Source organism: Callionymus lyra, chromosome 17, assembly GCF_982586985.1.
Source record: "Callionymus lyra chromosome 17, fCalLyr1.hap1.1, whole genome shotgun sequence".
In the NCBI taxonomy this organism is placed as follows: Eukaryota; Metazoa; Chordata; class Actinopteri; order Syngnathiformes; family Callionymidae; genus Callionymus; species Callionymus lyra.
This window is the reverse complement of record NC_141834.1, coordinates 18,701,447-18,720,781: the sequence shown is the minus strand read 5'-3', so window position 1 is coordinate 18,720,781 and position 19,335 is coordinate 18,701,447. Positions and strand designations below refer to the sequence as shown.

Genomic DNA, 19,335 nt, shown 5'->3' with positions numbered 1-19,335 from the left:
ACACACACAACACACCTGAAACACACACATACCTGACACATACACACACACACCTGAAACACACACAACACACCTGACACACACACACACACCTGACACACACACACACACAAATGAGCTCATTCCAGGTGCACTTTTTCAAACACAGCAAACATTTAAATCAATAATAAAACGTTAATGGTCAACAACTCCCCGGACCAGGGACAGGTATCGGCCTGTGAGGCATTTGTTTCCACACACAGAGAATTTTTGTTAATATTTTCTGTTGTATTGATTATTAATAGGGGTTTAAGATAATATCGATACACAATATCGATAAAAATACTGTATCATTTTGCAACAGCACTACATCAGGGTTTTTTAAAATCTCAAATAATATTTTATTTTTTATCATAGTTCTTTGAATAAAGTTTATAAAATAAAAATAATTCGATTTTTTTTATTTGCAAATAACACGTCACAGCGTTTTGTGTTGCAGTTCTACTTCCGGCCACTAGAATTAATTGCGTCCTTTACAGCAAAAGGAACAATCAAATCCAGCGAGATCCTGGCTAAGACTGAGGACGAGAGGATACAGTGACTCCAGCAGTTTTTAAAGCTGATGTTTGGAAATATTTTGGTTTGAAAACAAATGAAAGCAGTTACGACTTCATCAAGAGTCATGTGGTCTGTAAATACTACAACACCAGAGTCAAGTACTGGACAATACTACACATATATATTTGTTACTACAGTATTATTTTAAATACATATATGTCGTTACCAATACACACCACTAATTATTACAAAGCCTGAAAGATGTTTTTTTTTTTTTTAATAAATAGTTTTCTTTCTGAAGTTACACTAGTCTGTGACTCTTCACATGTCAAGACTCCAAAGTCAAGAATCAAGTTTCCTTAAAAAAAAACAACCTGTAAACTAGTGAAAATGAGTAAAACAGTAAGATTTGTTTTTATCTGAAGGTTGGTTGGGGAACATAATGCTGACTTGAAACTGATCTAAGGTCCTGATCTCCTGATCTTAACAACTTGTTTCATGAATTTAACTATAAATATCATCCAGAAAACCAACCCAAACCATTATCTAAGAACAAAAACAACTTTATTAATTGATTTATATGCTGTGTTTAAAGATGTTTTGTTCCTTCTGAATGAAGCAGCAGCAGTGTGAAGCCATACGAGTCGACTCGATTCATGAAAATCCATTCACAACAACGTTCATCCAAACGAACCCACGACGGGGGGAACAGGTGGACCAGCTCACCTGGTGGTAGAGGTAGTTGAGAGAAGGTTTGTCTTCAGAGAAGTGACTGAGGTAACCCTTGGGAAGGTAACGCATCCGCAGCTCGTACCTGAGGAACCAAGACAACAGAAGACTTTAGAGAGACAGCAGATGAATGGAGTCGCAGCTCAGCAACTGTGAATTGAAACGAGCGACATAAATGCAGGACAACGCGCTTGTCGTGGATAATTCGCATCGACATGTTAAACCCTGAATCTGCTTTACTGTTGTAAACCCCGGACTCGATCCAGGACGTATCATCTAACGAGTGGAATATTGCAGCGACTACTGAGGAGGGAACTGGGTCGGAGGAGCCGTCGTGACAATCTGCCGAAGAGCTCCGGGCCTAATGAGTGACGGAGTTGAAAGTAGAAGAGAATAAATAAATCATCCCGTGATGAATAAGGCAGGCGAGAACAATAGAAAACAAACGCGGGTGAGAGTTTGCATGAACATCAAAGCGAGAGAAGGAACGAGTGGCAGAAAGAGAAGGGGCGAGAGATAAGATTCGGTCCGTCACCGCGGCGACCGCCGCCGTTCTAACAATAGCTTGGAAAACTGCAGAAGGTCCTGTGGGCTCGAAGCTCTGTTGCCCTCAGAGCCGGACCTCCAGCATCTCGTGTCCTTCTGCTGCACCGACGGTGACGTGAGGAAGTTTAGACTCGTGTCTGGATCTTTACACTCAAGGTTGTAGCTTTGCATGGACAATTAAACATGAATGTCTTTGAGCTTTAATTAGGATATAATAGAAATTATTCTTCAACCCACACAAGTGTCAAAGAGCAGCCAAGAGACAAAAACTACAAAACTAAAATTAAAAATCTTCCACGTGTGGAAGAAGTGTTCCATGAGAAATAAATAATTAGATATCCCTGGTTTTGAATGATAATGATGTATTGAATCAACTATGAGAATATTCTGATGATCTCGAACTCTAGTTTATTATGGAAATCACTCCGTTATTACTGTTTATTATTGTAAATAACGAAAATTAATCATTTGTTATCTGTATTTAAAACACATCAATTAAAAATATATGTTTTTTCTATAGTTTTTATGATGTAAAAGTAAATAAAATGTATAACAAACACAATAATAAACAACACAAAACGTGATATTTATTATAAAATGTAATCTATTTTATTTTTACTTCTCGTCAAGTATTTTTCAAAACATTTTGCACCCCTTTATTTATTTATTTTAGCTTAGTGGCATAAAAACAGTCAAAATAGAAAATTTGGCCTCTTGGGAAGTATTCATTCAAAGTATCAATCAATAATCAACGCAAAAGGTCATTCATGATTTGGATTGAAATACACAACACATGTTTATCATTATTAATTATAAAAAAGTGTTTTTTTTTACTTGTTGAATTTAATAAAATGTATTTAATGACATTTATTAGAACTAAACTCAACATATGAGGCTTCATCCCTCTAAACAACCTTCTCAGTAACACGACAGGAACATCTGCACGCCTCCCATAATGCTTTGCTGCCCAGCCCGCCAATCACAGCCGGAGATCACTTTTAACATAGCAATGTTGATTTTAAATACAATAGTGTCCAGTTAGCCGTCACTAAATAGAGCCGTCTGTAGAAAGGCATCATGGGAGTTCATCGTTTTGTCGGCTCCTTAAGTAAGGTGCGTTCGGTCATTAGTGTTAACAACCAAGTTCTGGTTAAAACTCAACTATTTATCGACATCTTTAGTTCAAAACTGTACTTCTTTTCTAATAAAATCTAATAAAAATAACAACTTATTACACCGACGAACAGGTGGACGTCACATACCTCCACTCCTCTTGGGGGTGCTGTTTCTCATACTTCTCCCGGACATGAGACACGCCCAGGTCGGGATGTAACCAATGGCACGACTCCGTGTGCAGGTGCGTCAATCGCAGGCCGAGAGACGACACACATCGCAACTTGTGGATCTCTGCGATCTTCTGAATGACGCCCTGGAGCGAGAGCGAAGTCAAGCGTGAGAAACGTATCTCCAGGTTAATCGTTAATCGTTGATCGCCATCTTACCCTGACGTCGGTGGCGTCTCCGTGTCGGATGTTGCTGGCCCACGTGCACGGCTCGCTGTTGGTCTCGAAGTAGTGGAAGATCTTCAGGACTCTATCCATGGACCCCGGGGGTCGCTCCAGCCCCCCCGCCGAGCCGCTGCTTCCCACGCCGCCGGACATCCCGGACCTGGATTTGACCCCGCAACCACCTCCTGCCGAGTGATTGAGGTTTGGCTCCAAGTAGGAAGAAGACGCCATTCCAGTGTCAGGTGTTCCTGCTGCTGGAGCTAACTGGCTTTCATATTCTGAGGACCAACAAGAAGATTGACTTCATCAACATCCTGGAGTGTTGGGATGAATCCAGGTTTGATGGAAGAGGATGGAAGTATATGAGAGCCTTCACAATACTGAATGGACCAATACTGAATTAACATTTCAAACGCAGCATTTCAATAACAGAATTTAATACCATCATTTCTATAACAAAAGGTTGAATTTGTTTTGTACTTTTGTTAACTGAATTTCGAAAAATTACAATTTAAAGATGATTATTTTTACACAGAGTTTCATATTCTTATTGTAATAATTCAAAAATACATTTGAATTAAAAAAAAACGAAATTAAATACTTCTTAATTCATGGCTTTTTATATTCAATATTAAAATGTTGGTATAATACCAGACAAAGACTTTCAAAACAGAAGTAATTTAATTCAATTATTATATAAAAAAAATGTATTCATTGCTTAATAAAAAACAAATTTGTATAATTCTTTTGGGTATTATTTTAATGGACAAATAATTTCAGTTCCATCTTGAGATTGTTCTGAACAATCTTTTGGTTGAATTAATAGAACAGAAAGACAAAATATGTCCAAATAGACACTTTAAAAGCTGCTGGACTGGAGTGTATCCTCTCGTCCTCAGTCATCACCAGGATCTGGCTGGACTCACTGCTCCATTTGTAACTTCAAATCAAAGTTTTAACATTTGAAACGTTATTTCAAACCCTTAATATTATGATGGAACTGATATACTTGCATAGAAGATACTGGTTGAAGTTTAATTCATATCCACGTGGGTTTTAATCGCCTAAACTGGCTCCGAGCTGAGATTATTCGTGAGGTGACGTCTTCCTCGTGTCTCATTAAAACATTATCGAGTGGAGATAATGGAGCTCATGCTATGAAAAGACTGACAGTCAAGTGATGATCGACGTCATCTTCCCTCCATCCATGTGATCGACTCACGGAAAACATCACAAGCTGGATATAATCACACATTTACTGTATTTAGCGATTATCGTTGTTTCCGCTTGTCCAGATATAGCAACACAATGATCCTAATATAGGCACGATTTCCACCAACATTAGTTTGTCCGACACTATTTTAAAAGTATGTATTGGTGCAAGAATCTGGCAGTACCATACGTATTAGAATACAGGGGCAACAGTACAATATTGTGGGTTTCTTTCTTTGTAAATCAATACACTGCTTTTTAATATGGATACAGGCACCGATCGAGATTCTTCGGTAATACAGAGAACAAATCAGCCTTTGTCTTTTGGTGCAGAACAACTGATAAGCGGCCGAGGCACTGAACATCCGATTAATTGGTCTTTTACGCTGAAAAATTATAGAAAAATTAATCAATTTGTATTGGGAGTGGAAATGTCTCAAATCAGAAAAGAAATGAACTCAAAATTTGTACTATGTCTAATGTAAAAATAATCTTTTTGTGAAAATTGACCTTATAAAGCGAGAAGTATTGATTAGAAAACGGTATCTAAGTGCAGGTATTGTTATCTTTACCGGATCAAAACTTTTCAATTGATACAAATGACAAACGTTAGCCAATAGGAAACCAAGGGGGACCACTCGTGTAGTTACAGTAACTTTAGTTCAGGATTTCTTCTAGACTTGTGTCTCTGGTGAAAATGTGTTGACTGCAGTGTGAACAGTTGTGCATTAAAGATATTAGTTTGGTCAACATCATACTCGTAGTTTAGCTTCATTACGGGAATAAATACCACACATGTCAATAAAGGGGTTCGGCTTCGTAGCTCAGAGTCAATATTTTGATCCATTAGAGCCAATTCGGTGAAGCCGACTAAATACACATTTCGGACTCTGAGCTTCATTTAGGAGAAGCCGACAGGCCGGCCATTCATTAGAACAAGTCAATAGACGGCAGCGAAACGCCGACACTGGCTTCTTTTAGTGGAGCCACAGTTCAACGGGGATCATGTGACCTGAAGGTAAACAACAGCACGACCTCTGGGAAAACACTTTGGCCAAACACGGTGGATTCAGACTTTTTCTGCTTGTTGACCTTCACGTGGACGACGAGATCATAATGATGCTTCAGGTCACCTACTATATTTTAGTAAACAAGTATTCAGCTTGATAATCCAACACATAACTCAGCTGGAATTCTGGAGAATAGATACAAAAGTATTGTTCCCGACAACACTAAGTGGGCGGCCGAGATGTTCTTCATGTTCCAGCCCCATTGAGTCATTCAGTTTCAGCTGACTCTTAAATCGGATCATGTGACGACAGCAAATTAACCACATTTTTATTTATAGTTTTTTCGCATGTCCTCACCGAGGGTGTCAAAACAATCCTTCTGTCCCTTCGCGTCTCATCTTCTTCACTTTGTTACGAAGCCGCGGAGAAACTCGCCCGAGCTGTCCGGCTCGCTCGCCGTCAAAACATTTAAACGACGCCTCGGAGAGACTTCAGCAGCTGAAGATCATTTATCTCTGCCGACTTGAAGTGAGAACTAACTCGTGTTTAGAGTCATTTTAAACTGGTTTTAATTGGTAGTATGTTAGTATAAAAACGTATTAAAAAGGGTTTGTAGGGCTTTTGTATTGACAATAATCTATCATGATGCGATACACTGTAATAAAAAGCCATAGTGTAGTAACTGTAGTAACTGTAGTATTGTCAAGTAGTTGACTTTGGTGTTGTGATAGTGTAGTAACAAGTATATATGTGTAGTATTGTCCAGTACTTGACTCTGGTGTTGCAGAATTTACAACCACATGACTCTTGATGAAGTCGTAACTGCTTTCATTTGTTTTCAAACCAAAATATGTCCAAACATTAGCTTTAAAAGCTGCTGGAGTCACTGTATCCTCTCGTCCTCAGTAATCATGCAGGAATTTATTGTCCTTTAACTGCGGAGGACATAATCACATTATCGTTTGTGACGCTGTATACGATATATAGTGATACTGTAGTAACAAGTATATATGTGTAGTATTGTCGAGTACTTGGCTATGTTGTTGTGATACTGTAGTAACAAGTTTATATGTGTAGTATTGTCCAGTACTTCACTCTGGTGTTTCAGTATTTACAGACCACATGACTCTTGACGAAGTCGTAACTGCTTTCATTAGTTTTCAAAATCAAAATATGTCCAAACATCAGCTTTAAAAGCAGCTGGAATCACTGTATCCTCTCGTCCTCAGTCATGGCTGGGATCTCGCGGGATTTCATTGTTCGTTTAGCTGCCGTACAGCAGCTGAAAGTGTAATCGCAACACAAAAATGAATATTGAATTTTAATTGTAAATTTATAAATACTAATATGTATAGCAATTATTATAAACAACTACGATTAAAAACAATTGTATATATCAATACAGTATTGTGAAAAAACACGTTGTGATGTATCGCGTATAGACATTTTTTTACACCCCTAATTCCTACAGTATCACAATATATTGTATATATTGTAGATTTTTGCCAATACACACGACTATTAAATGTTTAAATATTGATTGAAAATTTTTGTTTATAGACGTTTGATTTAATTGTATTTGTATCATGTTAGGCGCCACAGAATGGCTGAATTGTTTTTTCTATTGCTTACTTTGTTGTGTTTACAACACTGGCAGTACTAGTTACTGATGAGTCATATAATCTATCTTTAGTGGATGAGTAGACACTTTATTCTTATTCTCACATTAGGAAATAAAAGTTAACAGATTGAAATCATCATCGCTGCGTTTTTTCTTTTGTTCCAGGTCGGGTTAATTTCCGAAGAGAAAGTATCTCTGGCTGCACCATCGCTGCTGGATTCATCTGAAGAAAATCCCCAAAGGAGAAGGCAGGAGGATCAAATCATCTAGGCCATGCAGGCCGTCAGGAGGGGGGGGCAGGCAGCTGCCAAGACTCCCAGAGACCCCCCTCGCTCTCGCTGCGACTGATCAGCCTGGTAAACCTCAGCAGACTCGAGTTAAAGTCACACCAGCAGCAGAAAGAGGACGGTTTCTCCGCCGCTATCTGGGTTAGTGGCTCGAAACCTGCAGCTAGTTTCTCCTCGGTCACTCATTTATCTCATGACTAGAGTGTCATTATCAACATCCTGCCCCCCCCCTCACATCTCCTCCTGCCACTCACAAACCTCTTAGTTCCTTCCTACTGGTCCACATTTGATCCTCTGCACTATTGAACCAGCGCTTTCACTTCCTCCTTCTCATCTTTCCCGTCCTACGACATCGCTTTCTCTTTCTTTCTCCTGCAGACGGCTGCGGATCCGTGCGATGGACACTAATGGTTACATTAAGACACAGCGAAGTATGTGTGTTTAAAGCTAATACACTTTCATCGAGGCGCCATTACCAGCCGACCACAACCGTCCGAGCACAGTTCAGTCAAATCCACTTGATGTCTACCGTCTTTTTTAGAATCGGATTATGACGATCGATGTCAATAAACGGGTCTGATTTCATACATAAGACGCAACAACTTTATTTAACGCGTTCACAATGACTCAACATTGTGAAGCTCAGACAATTAGGGGCGTGAGGCAAAAATAAATTGATACACGATGTATTTCAATATTATTTTCACGTAAATGTATCTATATTATATATATATCTATATATATATACATACACACACACTCATTTATTTGTCATGTTTTATCATAGTTATTTTATCTTTTATAATTCAATAAAGTGCGTGTACAATAGAAAAATAATTATTTTTAATCACCATTAACAGCGTTTTTTCATTTTTGTGTTTAAATTAAACTTCCAGCCGCTAAATAGCAGCAGTCATTTCGTCCAGAAATGAAATAGAGCAGTAAAATCCATCAATATGTTGGTGATGACTGAGGACGAGAGGATACAGTCGACTCCAGCCGCTTTTAAAGCGTATATTTGGACGCATTTGTCTTTCGGTTCGATTCATTCAACCAAGGGAGTTGAACAATCACAAGATGGCACTAAAATTTCCCTTAAAATAATACTAAAAAATATACAAGTGTATTGAAATATATAATTTATCAAAACATATCATGCATCGCTACTGAAATCCGTCAGCTACATAGTTTACCGAAGTCGTACTAAAACAGCACAACCAAAATTACTGCAATACATAAGACGCACAAGATTATTAGGAATAGTGATATGATATGAAACTACTTGCTATGCATCTGTTGGATCTGTACTAGACCAAAATCTGCTTTATTTTTTATAATGCAGTGTATTTTTGATTTTTAATTAACATCCAAATCCAGTTTTGCATCAAAATAAATTCCTAAAAGTGATTTATTATTCATGATTTGCTCTAGTCTTGGTCCCAAAACTACATATTTAGCAAGTGTACATGAATATTTATAAGCAACTCTGCTCAGATCTGTCACTTTGTTACCATAAATTACACTTTTTTTACTCACAACAAGAATAGATCTGATTTGTAAAACCCAGAGAAACCTACTATAATCCAGGAGGAGAACTCAAACTTGAGGTTGTGTAGAGATCAAAGCTCTCTTTATCAACGGGTGAGACTGTATCCAAAACTGTCATGGACTGGAATCCATTTCACGGCGCAGGTATGTAGCGTAGCTGACCTCTGAGGTGACCTCCGTCACCGATACAAGAGCACGACTAATGGCTACAGAAACAATTTTCCTTTCATTTCCTGTCTTGTAAAAACTTGACCCTAAAAGACACAGACAAAAACGCCGTTTCGGGCGAAGTGTAAAAGTATTTCGATAGAATGTATCGTGACATACTTGGCAAAGGATGCTGGGCATAAATGCAGGCCCCTTTGGACCAGCAGAGAGGGATGCAGCCACTTTTCTCCATCGGTCCCGAAGAAGATGCGGTTCCAGGTTCGACCGAATGACCCCGAAAAAAATGGTCGCAGTGGAAGAACAGCATAGGTTCTTCGTCACGGAGCGTTTCCACCACAGAATACGAACATCCCTGGAGAAATCATCTTCAAACGGACGCAGGAAAAGATGTTTTATGGAGTATATTATAAAAGTAGGGTCATGGTCGTCTTCAGTTCCAAGAGGCAAAGATGGTTTGAGGAAACAAAAAATTCTTGGAAGATGTTTTAAATCCAATCCAACAAAGAAGGGGGGAAAGTTAGAGGTCTTATGTTGCGTAATCAAACACTACTCGGAACCGGGTTTGCTCGGAAGTTCAAGATGGAAGAGTCAACTGTCCCAAGAAATCAATAGAGCCATCAAAGTCCAGGAACCTGATATGACAAGTGTGGCAACAAAACTGGAGAAAAAAACATTTAAAAGAGCAGAAAGTTCCTAGTGCTCTTTTGTTGCTATTCCAGATGTGTTAAATTCAAAATATTTACATTGAAATTAATGTTTTAAAGAAAGACAATCAGCATTAATCGCTCAAATATGACAGATGGGACATCCTGGGTTTGCAGATTTCATCAGTTCAATCAAGTATAAAATGTGGATGTCCCATATATATAAGTAAGTAAGTAAGTAATTTGTATTTGGATCAGATCAGTGATGTAAGGAGGAGTCTGACCATGAATAGATCTAAAAGTAAGAACCAGAATTTTAAAGTTGATCCTGAAAGAAACTGGCAGCCAGTGAAGAGTTTTAAGGATCGGAGAAATGTGAGTTCTTCTACTAGAGCAGCTCAGAATTCTCGCTGAGAGATGCAGAATATTATAATAATAATAATAATAATAAGGTTATATCTTAAATACCGACAGTCAAAGACATCCATCACCAGTTGATGACAACGTATAAAACACTTGTCGGGTCCATCAACGACTCCATCTGATCACAGCAGCGACCCAGCTTGTTCGGTAATTCCACAAAGTTGTCCGAGAACGAGGGAATGAGGAAGCATCTCTGAGAATGTAGGGCAGTCAGGGACACGTGAAGTGAAGGTGATGGTGGGAGAAGAAACCCAGCAGAACACTCAGAGGATGGGAAGAATATAAAAAAGGCAGATGAAAACCCTCCAAGGTGAGGATAGAAGAGAACCCTGAGGGAGTCGTTAGGTTTCCATGCGGTGACAGTTTCCAGTGATCCTCCGAGCCTCCAGCGGTGAAGCAGGTCAGAGCAGGTGTCTGATGTCAGCCCGAGACACAAAGAGCAGGAGAACCAGCAGGTGAAAACCACCCGAAAAAAAAGGCGGTCACATGAATCCGGTGGTGAAGTCCGACACGAGAAACAAAGGATCTGGTCCGTCAGCGCCGAGGACTTTCTTGTGGAGCAGCAGGCGAGCGACTGAGCTCCAGCTCTCTGGTCGTCTCACACACACACTGCTGCAGTCAGTGACACACATACTGAACATCCAGAGGAGGCTGAGGAGCAGCTTAGAGCCAGGAGGGTTACGTAGGCACAGGTCTGCACTGTGTAGGCGACTCCATCCATGCAGGAAACGATAATAACGATATGTTTAATACCCACAAAGCTGTGCCGTGAACTAGGAGCAACTTTAATAATCGCACAAGTGAACAAACGGGGTATTTATGAGGATCGGATTAGTGACTACATTCCACCCTTTGACCTGAAAAAAATCCCCTCCCCCACTTTGTTAGTACTGGTGAAGACTACACTTTTAATCATAATATATATATATATATATATATATATATATATAGAAGTATATCAGCCAGAAACTTTGAATATTTTTATTGAGATGTTGTTGGGTTTTTCTAAGCAATACGTTTCAATAATTTGTTGGATTTTTTTCTTGTTATTTTCACAATAAATGTTTTTGTTTTGTTGTTTTTTTAATGCATAGAGTTTTTAATATTCCACCAATCATTCACACCTAAAATAACATACTTAACTACAGCTCATTTAGAAAACCTTTTTTTTTGTGTTTATAACACTTGGTGTTAAAAAACACATTTAGTTTGAAAATTATTATTCAATTCATTTTTAAATACATAAACCTTTCAATATAGAAATTATTGAATATAATTATTGAATAAAAACAAATTCAACCTTCACATGTTTTAATTATAGAATTGTATTATTTAATAAAAAACAAAGTCAACCTGTCGATATAGAAATTATTTAATATAATCATTCATTTAAAACCAATTCAACTTTAAAGGTTTTAATTTTAGAATTTAACTATTAAATAAAAAACAATTCAACCTGTCAATATAAAAACGATTTAATATAATTATTGATTAAAAACCAATTCAACTCTAAAGGATTTAATTTTAGAATTTAATTATTAAAAAAAAAAAATTCAACCTGTCAATATATAAATGATTTAATAAAATCATTAATTTAAAACCAATTCAACCTTTAAAAGGTTTTAATTTTAGAATTGAATTATTCAATAAAAAAAATTCAACCTGTCAATATATAAACTATTTAATATAATTATTGATTAAAAACCAATTAAACTTTAAAGGATTTAATTTTAGAATTGAATTATTCAATAAAAACCAATTCAACCTGTCAATATATAAACTATTTTATTAAAATAATAAATCAAAAACCACTTCAACAGTTATGATGATTCATTGTTTCATATTCAACAAATAAAGGCAGATCAGATGTCAGTGAGAACTAGTCAAACCAGACTAAAAAACACTCGTCTCTCGATGGTCTGGACGCTTTATATCTGTAGCTGTGAGCTGTTGACATCTTTGATTCATTGAGCACTTGAATGACGACGAGTGCATTATAATGATCGAACCTTTGACCTCAGACCCTCCATTGACGTGGATCAGTCCCAGTAGTATTCCAGGGTAACTGTCACTTAAGCGTTAGACACTGACGTGGAAGCTAGTTAGAGAGACCCGTGATGTCATCGTGAGAACGGAGGACAGAAAAATCACCTCATTGAACACATTCTTGACTGGATCTGAAACCATCGTTGATGTGATGCAACCATGAGATCACCGACAGAGACTGTGTGTTATTCTAATCGATCCAAAGTTACATTTAAAACTGTGATTATTCCCACGATAACAATCCTTCATGAAGGCAGCACAAGCAGTTAGAAGAAGAGAACAAGTCCCTATTTAATGAAAGACTTTTAGACATTACATTCTCAATAGTTTCGTTTTTAACGTCACATTATGGGAATATTGAAGTGGATTTGCATGATTATAGAAAGAGTATGTTCTCCCTGTGTTGCGTGGGTTTACTCCGGACACTCCGGTTTCCTCCCACAGTCCAAAAACATACAGAGGTTGATTGAGAACTTGGGGAAATTGTCCATTAGTATGAATGTGTGTGTGATGGTTGTGTGTTTTTGTGTGTCCTGCGACAGACTGGCGTCCTGTCCAGGGTGTCCCCTGCCTCTCGCCCTATGATACTGGGATAAAGCAGTAGAAAATGAATGAATGAATGAAAAAAGGTTTGGGCATTTTCTTTGTATTTAACTTTATTTTGAATGTTTTTACTGCCTTTTTGTTTTAAAAAAAAAAATAAAAATAAAAAGATTTGTATTTAAATGTGTATTTACATTATTTTTACAGTTGAATGTTTATAGTTGTGAGCCAAAATAATTATTATCATTATTACTGTTTATTTATGTATTTTAATTGATGGTGTTCCATTGCATTTCTTGGAAGATGCTATAAAAACCGGACTTATTTTCATGACTACTTTCATAATAAAGATTTGTAAATGAATGAATGTCTTGTATTTAGAGAAAGAAAACATGAGATCCTGATAGTAAAATACTGTCAAACTCACCAGAGTAGTACGATATTCTGGAAAGATCTGCAACAAAGAAACAAAGAAGAAGAATTAACCTTTAAATCTTGAAGTGAATCAATGAAGCTTAACAAACAATCATTTAAAAAAAAGCCTGAGCACTGCAGTGGACAGAGGTGCAGTCGAAGGTCAAAGGTCGACCTCAACGAGCATCTACAGCAGCTCACATGTCCGTCAGCAGAGGTCACTGCGCAGCAGATGCTCTGATGATTCAGGAGAATCCGATACGTCCTTCAAGATCCACAGTAAATACATTTTGAGACGCAAAACGTTTCTGCTCGACCCCTGGTTCACGTTCACGACCATTTATCTACACTTTTAAAGTACTTTTCTCTGCACAAGTCATTTTAACTTGTTTCACATTTACCTGAGCGTCTCTTCAGGATCATAGTAGATCATTAAACGTATCGATAGATCACCCGGTGGATCAGATACGATGATCAATAATAGTCTACGTGCATGTGACCAGATCACACGTAGACTATTATAATATTGATAAGACGAACGACCTCCACCACTGCACATGTATTTATGGAAGCAAGGTACGTCGTTCACCTTGACCCAGAGACAACACAAGGGATACCACAAACACATTTGTTTCCATGCCCTTCGGGTCAACTTGATCCAAAGACAACACAAGGGATACCACAAACACATTTGTTTCCATGCCCCTCGGGTCAACTTGATCCAAAGACAACACAAGGGGTACCGCAAACACATTTGTTTCCATGCCCTTCGGGTCAACTTGATCCAAAGACAACACAAGGGATACCACAAACACATTTGTTTCCATGCCCCTCGGGTCAACTTGATCCAAAGACAACACAAGGGATACCACAAACACATTTGTTTCCATGCCCCTCGGGTCATCTTGATTCAGGGACAACACAAGGGATACCACAAACAAATTTGTTTCCAGGCCTTCGGGTCACCTCGACCTAGAGACAACACAAGGGATTCTACAAACACATTTTTTTCCAGTCATTTGGGTCATCTTGACCCAGAGACAACACAAGGGATATCACAAACACATTATTCTTCCACGCCTTTGGGTCACCCTTGACCCAGAGACAACACAAGGAATACCACAAACACATTTGTTTCCTGGCCTTCGGGTCACCTTGACCCAGGAACAACACAAGGAATACCACAAACACATTTGTTTCCTGGCCTTCGGGTCACCTTGACCCAGGAACAACACAAGGGTTAAAATAAGGTAAAAAAATTTAATATCCAAGTTCAATATACAAAATTAAATATTCAATAAAACACACTTTTTAATTAATTTATTAAATAAAATATATCCCAAAAAAATGTAAATACCTAAAAAAAATATAAAACATTTCAATTATGATCAATTTAAAAAAAATGCTTGAAACATGACAATGTTTTTTTCTATTATATACAAATACTTCAAAACTCAATGATTTATTACCGATAGTTTAAATAAAGTTTGTCAGTACTTTATGAGTTCAGTGATAGATACTGTAAAACAAAACTGCTCATTATTCTTCTATGAAAATGAAACAAACACCAAAACATAAACATTTGATCTTGGCGTCGACCTTGACCTCTGGACCGTCCCTTAAGCAGCAGCACATTAGTCCAGTCGTCTGAAGAGGAGCTGGAAGCTGCTCCGCATAAACACTCTTCAGTCCTTCACTCTCCCACTCCATCACATATCTTTTCTTTTTTCTCTCCTCCTCCCACTCGCAACCACCGCCTCTGGCCGTGAACCACAGAGTTGACAGTGTTACACACACACGCTCAGACGCACAAACGCCATTTCCATAAAGACACAACACATTTTCTGACGGAGCGGAACGTGAAGGACGAGCAGCTCGAGGTCGTCGTCGTCTAAAGATCTGTTTCTTGAAGCTCGAGCTCTCGGGGGTTTTGAGGCGTTTCTCACCCTGAGGTTACGCCACGAACTTCCATGTACAAACCTGAAGTATATCAGATATTTCTGAATATTTTCAAGATGATTTATCATTTAAAAAAAAGTCTTACACATGTAGTTTATTATTCTAATACCAATTATTAAAGAATATATTTTCTAAATTCAATATTTTTTCACTTGTCGCCGTTTAAATTCAACGTAAAAATGGTTGATATAACTATACATATATATGGAGCTAATGGATTGAACTTTCAGCCAATCACGCGACGTGTGGATGATCACGTGACCACGTCAATTCCATCATGGCGGATTCAAAGGCGACGATATTGTCAGGTGTCACTATTAAACCATTTTTTTTTACATTGAATTCGAAATTCTGCTAATTAAACAAAATATATAATTGAAAATGTTTGTTATTTTGTGTTAAAAAAAATATTTCATTGAAAAAATACTAATAAATAATTATACTTTTCAATACACAAATTATTTAATTCACATTTCATTTACAAAATGACCAGATTTCAATATAAAAAATGAATTCATTCAATCATTTTCTACCGCTTTATCCCTTACCGGTGTCGCGGGGAGACTGGAGTCTATCCCAGTATCATAGGGCGAGAGGCAGGGGACACACTGGACAGGACGCCAGTCTCAGGGCACACAAAGACAGACAACCATTCACACACACACTCATACCTATGGACAATTTCCCCAAGTTTTCAATCAACCTCTGTATGTTTTTGGACTGTGGGAGGAAACCGGAGTGCCTGGAGTAAACCCACAACAACACGGGGAGAACATATGAACTCCACATAAAAAGGTCAAAAGTTGACCTGGAAGCGAAAACAAACCTTTCAAAAAATAGTTAAATTCAACCATTTAATATTCCGACACCTTCCTAACTAAAGCCGGTAGAAAAATAAGTGTGTGTGTCGGTAAACATGCTTGAACCACACATGGTGGTCCTGGTGTGTGTGTGTGTGTGTGTGTGTGTGTGTGTGTGTGTGTGTGTGTGTGTGTGTGTGTGTGTGTGTGTGTGTGTGTGTGTGTGTCCAAGGCCTCGACAAAACACAACCTTTTCAAATGTAAAAGTGTTCGACGGTCATCGATCAACACCATCTGTTCATTCGTCAACATCCAGGTTCTTAAGTCAAGATACTTGTTTGTAGCACAAACGCCACAGATAGAGAAGTACTTCGCTGAGCAGACATTTGTAGTTTTCTCGCGAGTAGATAAACCCAGTGCTGTGTCTCTAATCACACACTTCTCTTAGTATACTAGAAGTTAGTATGCATCAGGATAGTGTACATACTAACTAGTAACTAATTCTCCACAGATAGTATGTCTCAAATCAAACACTGCTGTTAGGCACTAACAGGAAATGACGCGACAGCTTCTTCTTCTACTACTATTTAACCATGATTTCAACCAGCTGTAGGAACACTAGCGCCACCTGCTGGCAGAACGTTTTGCAAGTTTGGAAAAAGAAATATGAGAAATATTGGTAAGATATTTACGCCGGTATCAGCAGATGTGACGTGTCGTCCTCATACTGCTGCTGAAAATACCCCTGTAAGTATATATATATATATATATATATATATATATATATATGACGTAACCTCCGTTTACAACGTCACTAAGATGGAGCCGTTTAGTAAGTAAGTAAGTAAGTAAGTAATTTTTATTTATATAGCGCTTTTCCAGACCAGGGTCACAAAGCGCTTAAACAATCAAAACAATATTCAATAAAGTATATACTTTAAAGGTCAATATAAAACTGTAGAAAGTGTCCATCGATCCATACTCAGCCTTGTGGGTGTTTTAGTGACAATTATGCACTAAAAATACTACGTTTGAGTACGCAAGTATGCGAGTTGAGACACAGCTCTGGATCACACGTACTGGTATTAACCCATTTCTAAAAAAATCCTTAAAAAAAAAGTCCATTAACAACAATTTTTATCTTCTACTTAATCCGGACTCAAAGGGGTAAAACGAGCTCCAGGATCACCTGAAAGACGTCTTTCCCCTTGAGGCGGTTTTCCGTCTTAAAGGATTAGAAAAAAGGATCTAAATGTGTCCCAAGAACCTTCTCAGATCGGAACAGTAAAGACACATTTTTGAGAAACCGAATCACAGAACGATGTATCGTTAAACATCGCCAGCGAAGGGTTAATACGGGAGCAGCAGGCGTGACACAGATGGAGCGCGAGCTCTGTTGACATTTGATAACGAGCTGGTCGTGACTTATTTGCTTGTTTACATGCCGGACATACTTGTCAGGACTTGCGTTGCCAACAAAAGTCTATGTTGGTCGAGCGTCTGTAAATCGATCTGGAGCGACTTTAAAAAAAACGCTCGTGAAAAAATCTCCATCCGAGCGGTTCGAGGCGGTCTTATCGAATATGACTGTTCCTGTATTCAATGACATAAGCTTGTTAGAATAATTGAATACAACTTTATTTACAGCACAACCCCCCCCCGTGGACGGCTCTTCCTCAAATGTGAATACAAGTAGAGGAAGAAAAAGAAACAAAGAGTTGAGAGGTGACCCCGGCACGAGGACAATATTCAATAGTCAATGTTGTAAATGAGAGGTTATCAACCAAAAAGTGGGTTTTTTAACGAATCTTTTACAGTAGAAGTAAAAGTACTTTTGTCTTGAAGCTTAGATTACCTCGGTAGAATACTTACTCGACAGTTCTCTTGTCCAAATACGCTAATATCATGAACACTTTTATAAAATATTTTCTACAACGATAACTAAACGATAAACGATTAAAGGATTACAAGGACGATACAAGTCAAAACTATGTGAAAACCACCAAAGTACACGCAAGGAATTACAATTTAACAGTTTAAAGTTGAAATATTCACATTATACAGGAGGTGAAAGACTTTGTCCACCAGGAATTAACGTGAGTTTTTAAGCCTCATTTGATCTACTTGAATATTTTAGATATACTTGATTATCTTAGCGTAGTTAAAAATAAATGCAGTTTTTTATCTCATGAATTCAATTCAGACCGGTTGAGAACCACTACTTTAAATGATACACGTGTATTTGACTACAACCTAGAAGAGGAACACGTTACGCAAAAACACGACAGGGATTCAAATACTTGTTGTCAAAACGTGACCATGTTTACTCAACTTACTTCCATGACTACTATCATGTTTTTGTGTCTGTTGGCAAACACAGTGTCAACAAAGACCATGAAACAAAAATGACAACACCTAAAAACTCTCTACATCAAAAACAGAATGAACATTAAGGGCGTAAAAAAAGTACTTTTTCATCTTATTTACGAGACAATTTTTGGTTAAAATGACCAAGAAACACACCTTAAAAAGAGTGACAAGCCTAGGAAATTTGGAGAAAATGTGGTGTTTTTCTCCAAATTAAAACACCTTTCAGGCAGCAATCAACAGTACACAACGAAAATGAGTAGGAGTGTGAGAAGTATTGATACATCGATATCACTTATATCATTATTCAAAAGTACTGTCTCGTTCTTTTTTGCTTTTAAATCAAATTTTGTTTTAATCAAAGTTCTTTAATGTCGTTTTCTTTTTCAGTAAATTATGTTTAAAATTAAATACTGGCAGCAGTCAATGTGCCCTCCGACAACTAAATTGAACAATGAAACCCTGCGGGATCCAGGCGATGACTGAGGACGAGAGGATACAGTGACTCCAGCCGCTTTTAAAGCCGATGTTTTGACATATTTTGGTTTGAAAACAAATGAAAGCAGTTACGACTTCGTCAAGAGTCATGTGGTCTGTAAATACTACAACACCAGAGTCAAGCACTTGGTCAGTACTACAAAGATCCCCAAGATGACTGAGGTCGAGAGGATACAGTGACTACAGCAGCTTTTAAAGCTGATCTTTGGACTAATTTTGCTTTGTAAACAAACGAAAGCAGTTACTACTTCGTCAAGAGTCATGTGGTCTGTAAATTCTGCAACATCAGAGTAAAGTACTCGACAATACTACACATATATCCTTGTTACTACACTATCACAACACCAGAGTAAAGTACTCGACAATACTACACATATATCCTTGTTACTACACTATCACAACACCAGAGTTAAGTACTGGACAATACTACACATATATACTTGTTACTACACTATCACAACACCAGAGTAAAGTA

At 37.9% G+C, this 19,335-nt stretch overlaps 1 protein-coding gene across 5 annotated transcripts in view; it reads right to left on the bottom strand.

Moving 5' to 3' along the window:
* The window catches only part of LOC148062875 (focal adhesion kinase 1-like), a 67,950-nt gene that overhangs the window by 44,525 nt on the left and 4,090 nt on the right, over positions 1-19,335 (bottom strand). For 2 of the 5 annotated variants that reach the window (XM_087812437.1, XM_087812435.1), the window contains exons 2-5: positions 13,250-13,276; positions 3,315-3,598; positions 3,075-3,241; positions 1,264-1,351 (exon numbers count right to left, since the gene is read on the bottom strand). In XM_087812437.1, coding sequence (XP_087668563.1) covers positions 1,264-1,351; positions 3,075-3,241; positions 3,315-3,551 — 492 coding nt within the window. In that variant the 5' untranslated portion in view covers positions 3,552-3,598; positions 13,250-13,276. Of the gene's footprint in view, positions 1-1,263; positions 1,352-3,074; positions 3,242-3,314; positions 3,599-9,325; positions 9,500-13,249; positions 13,277-19,335 lie in introns of those variants that run through there. The other 3 variants (XM_087812436.1, XM_087812434.1, XM_087812433.1) reach the window with 2 other exon arrangements.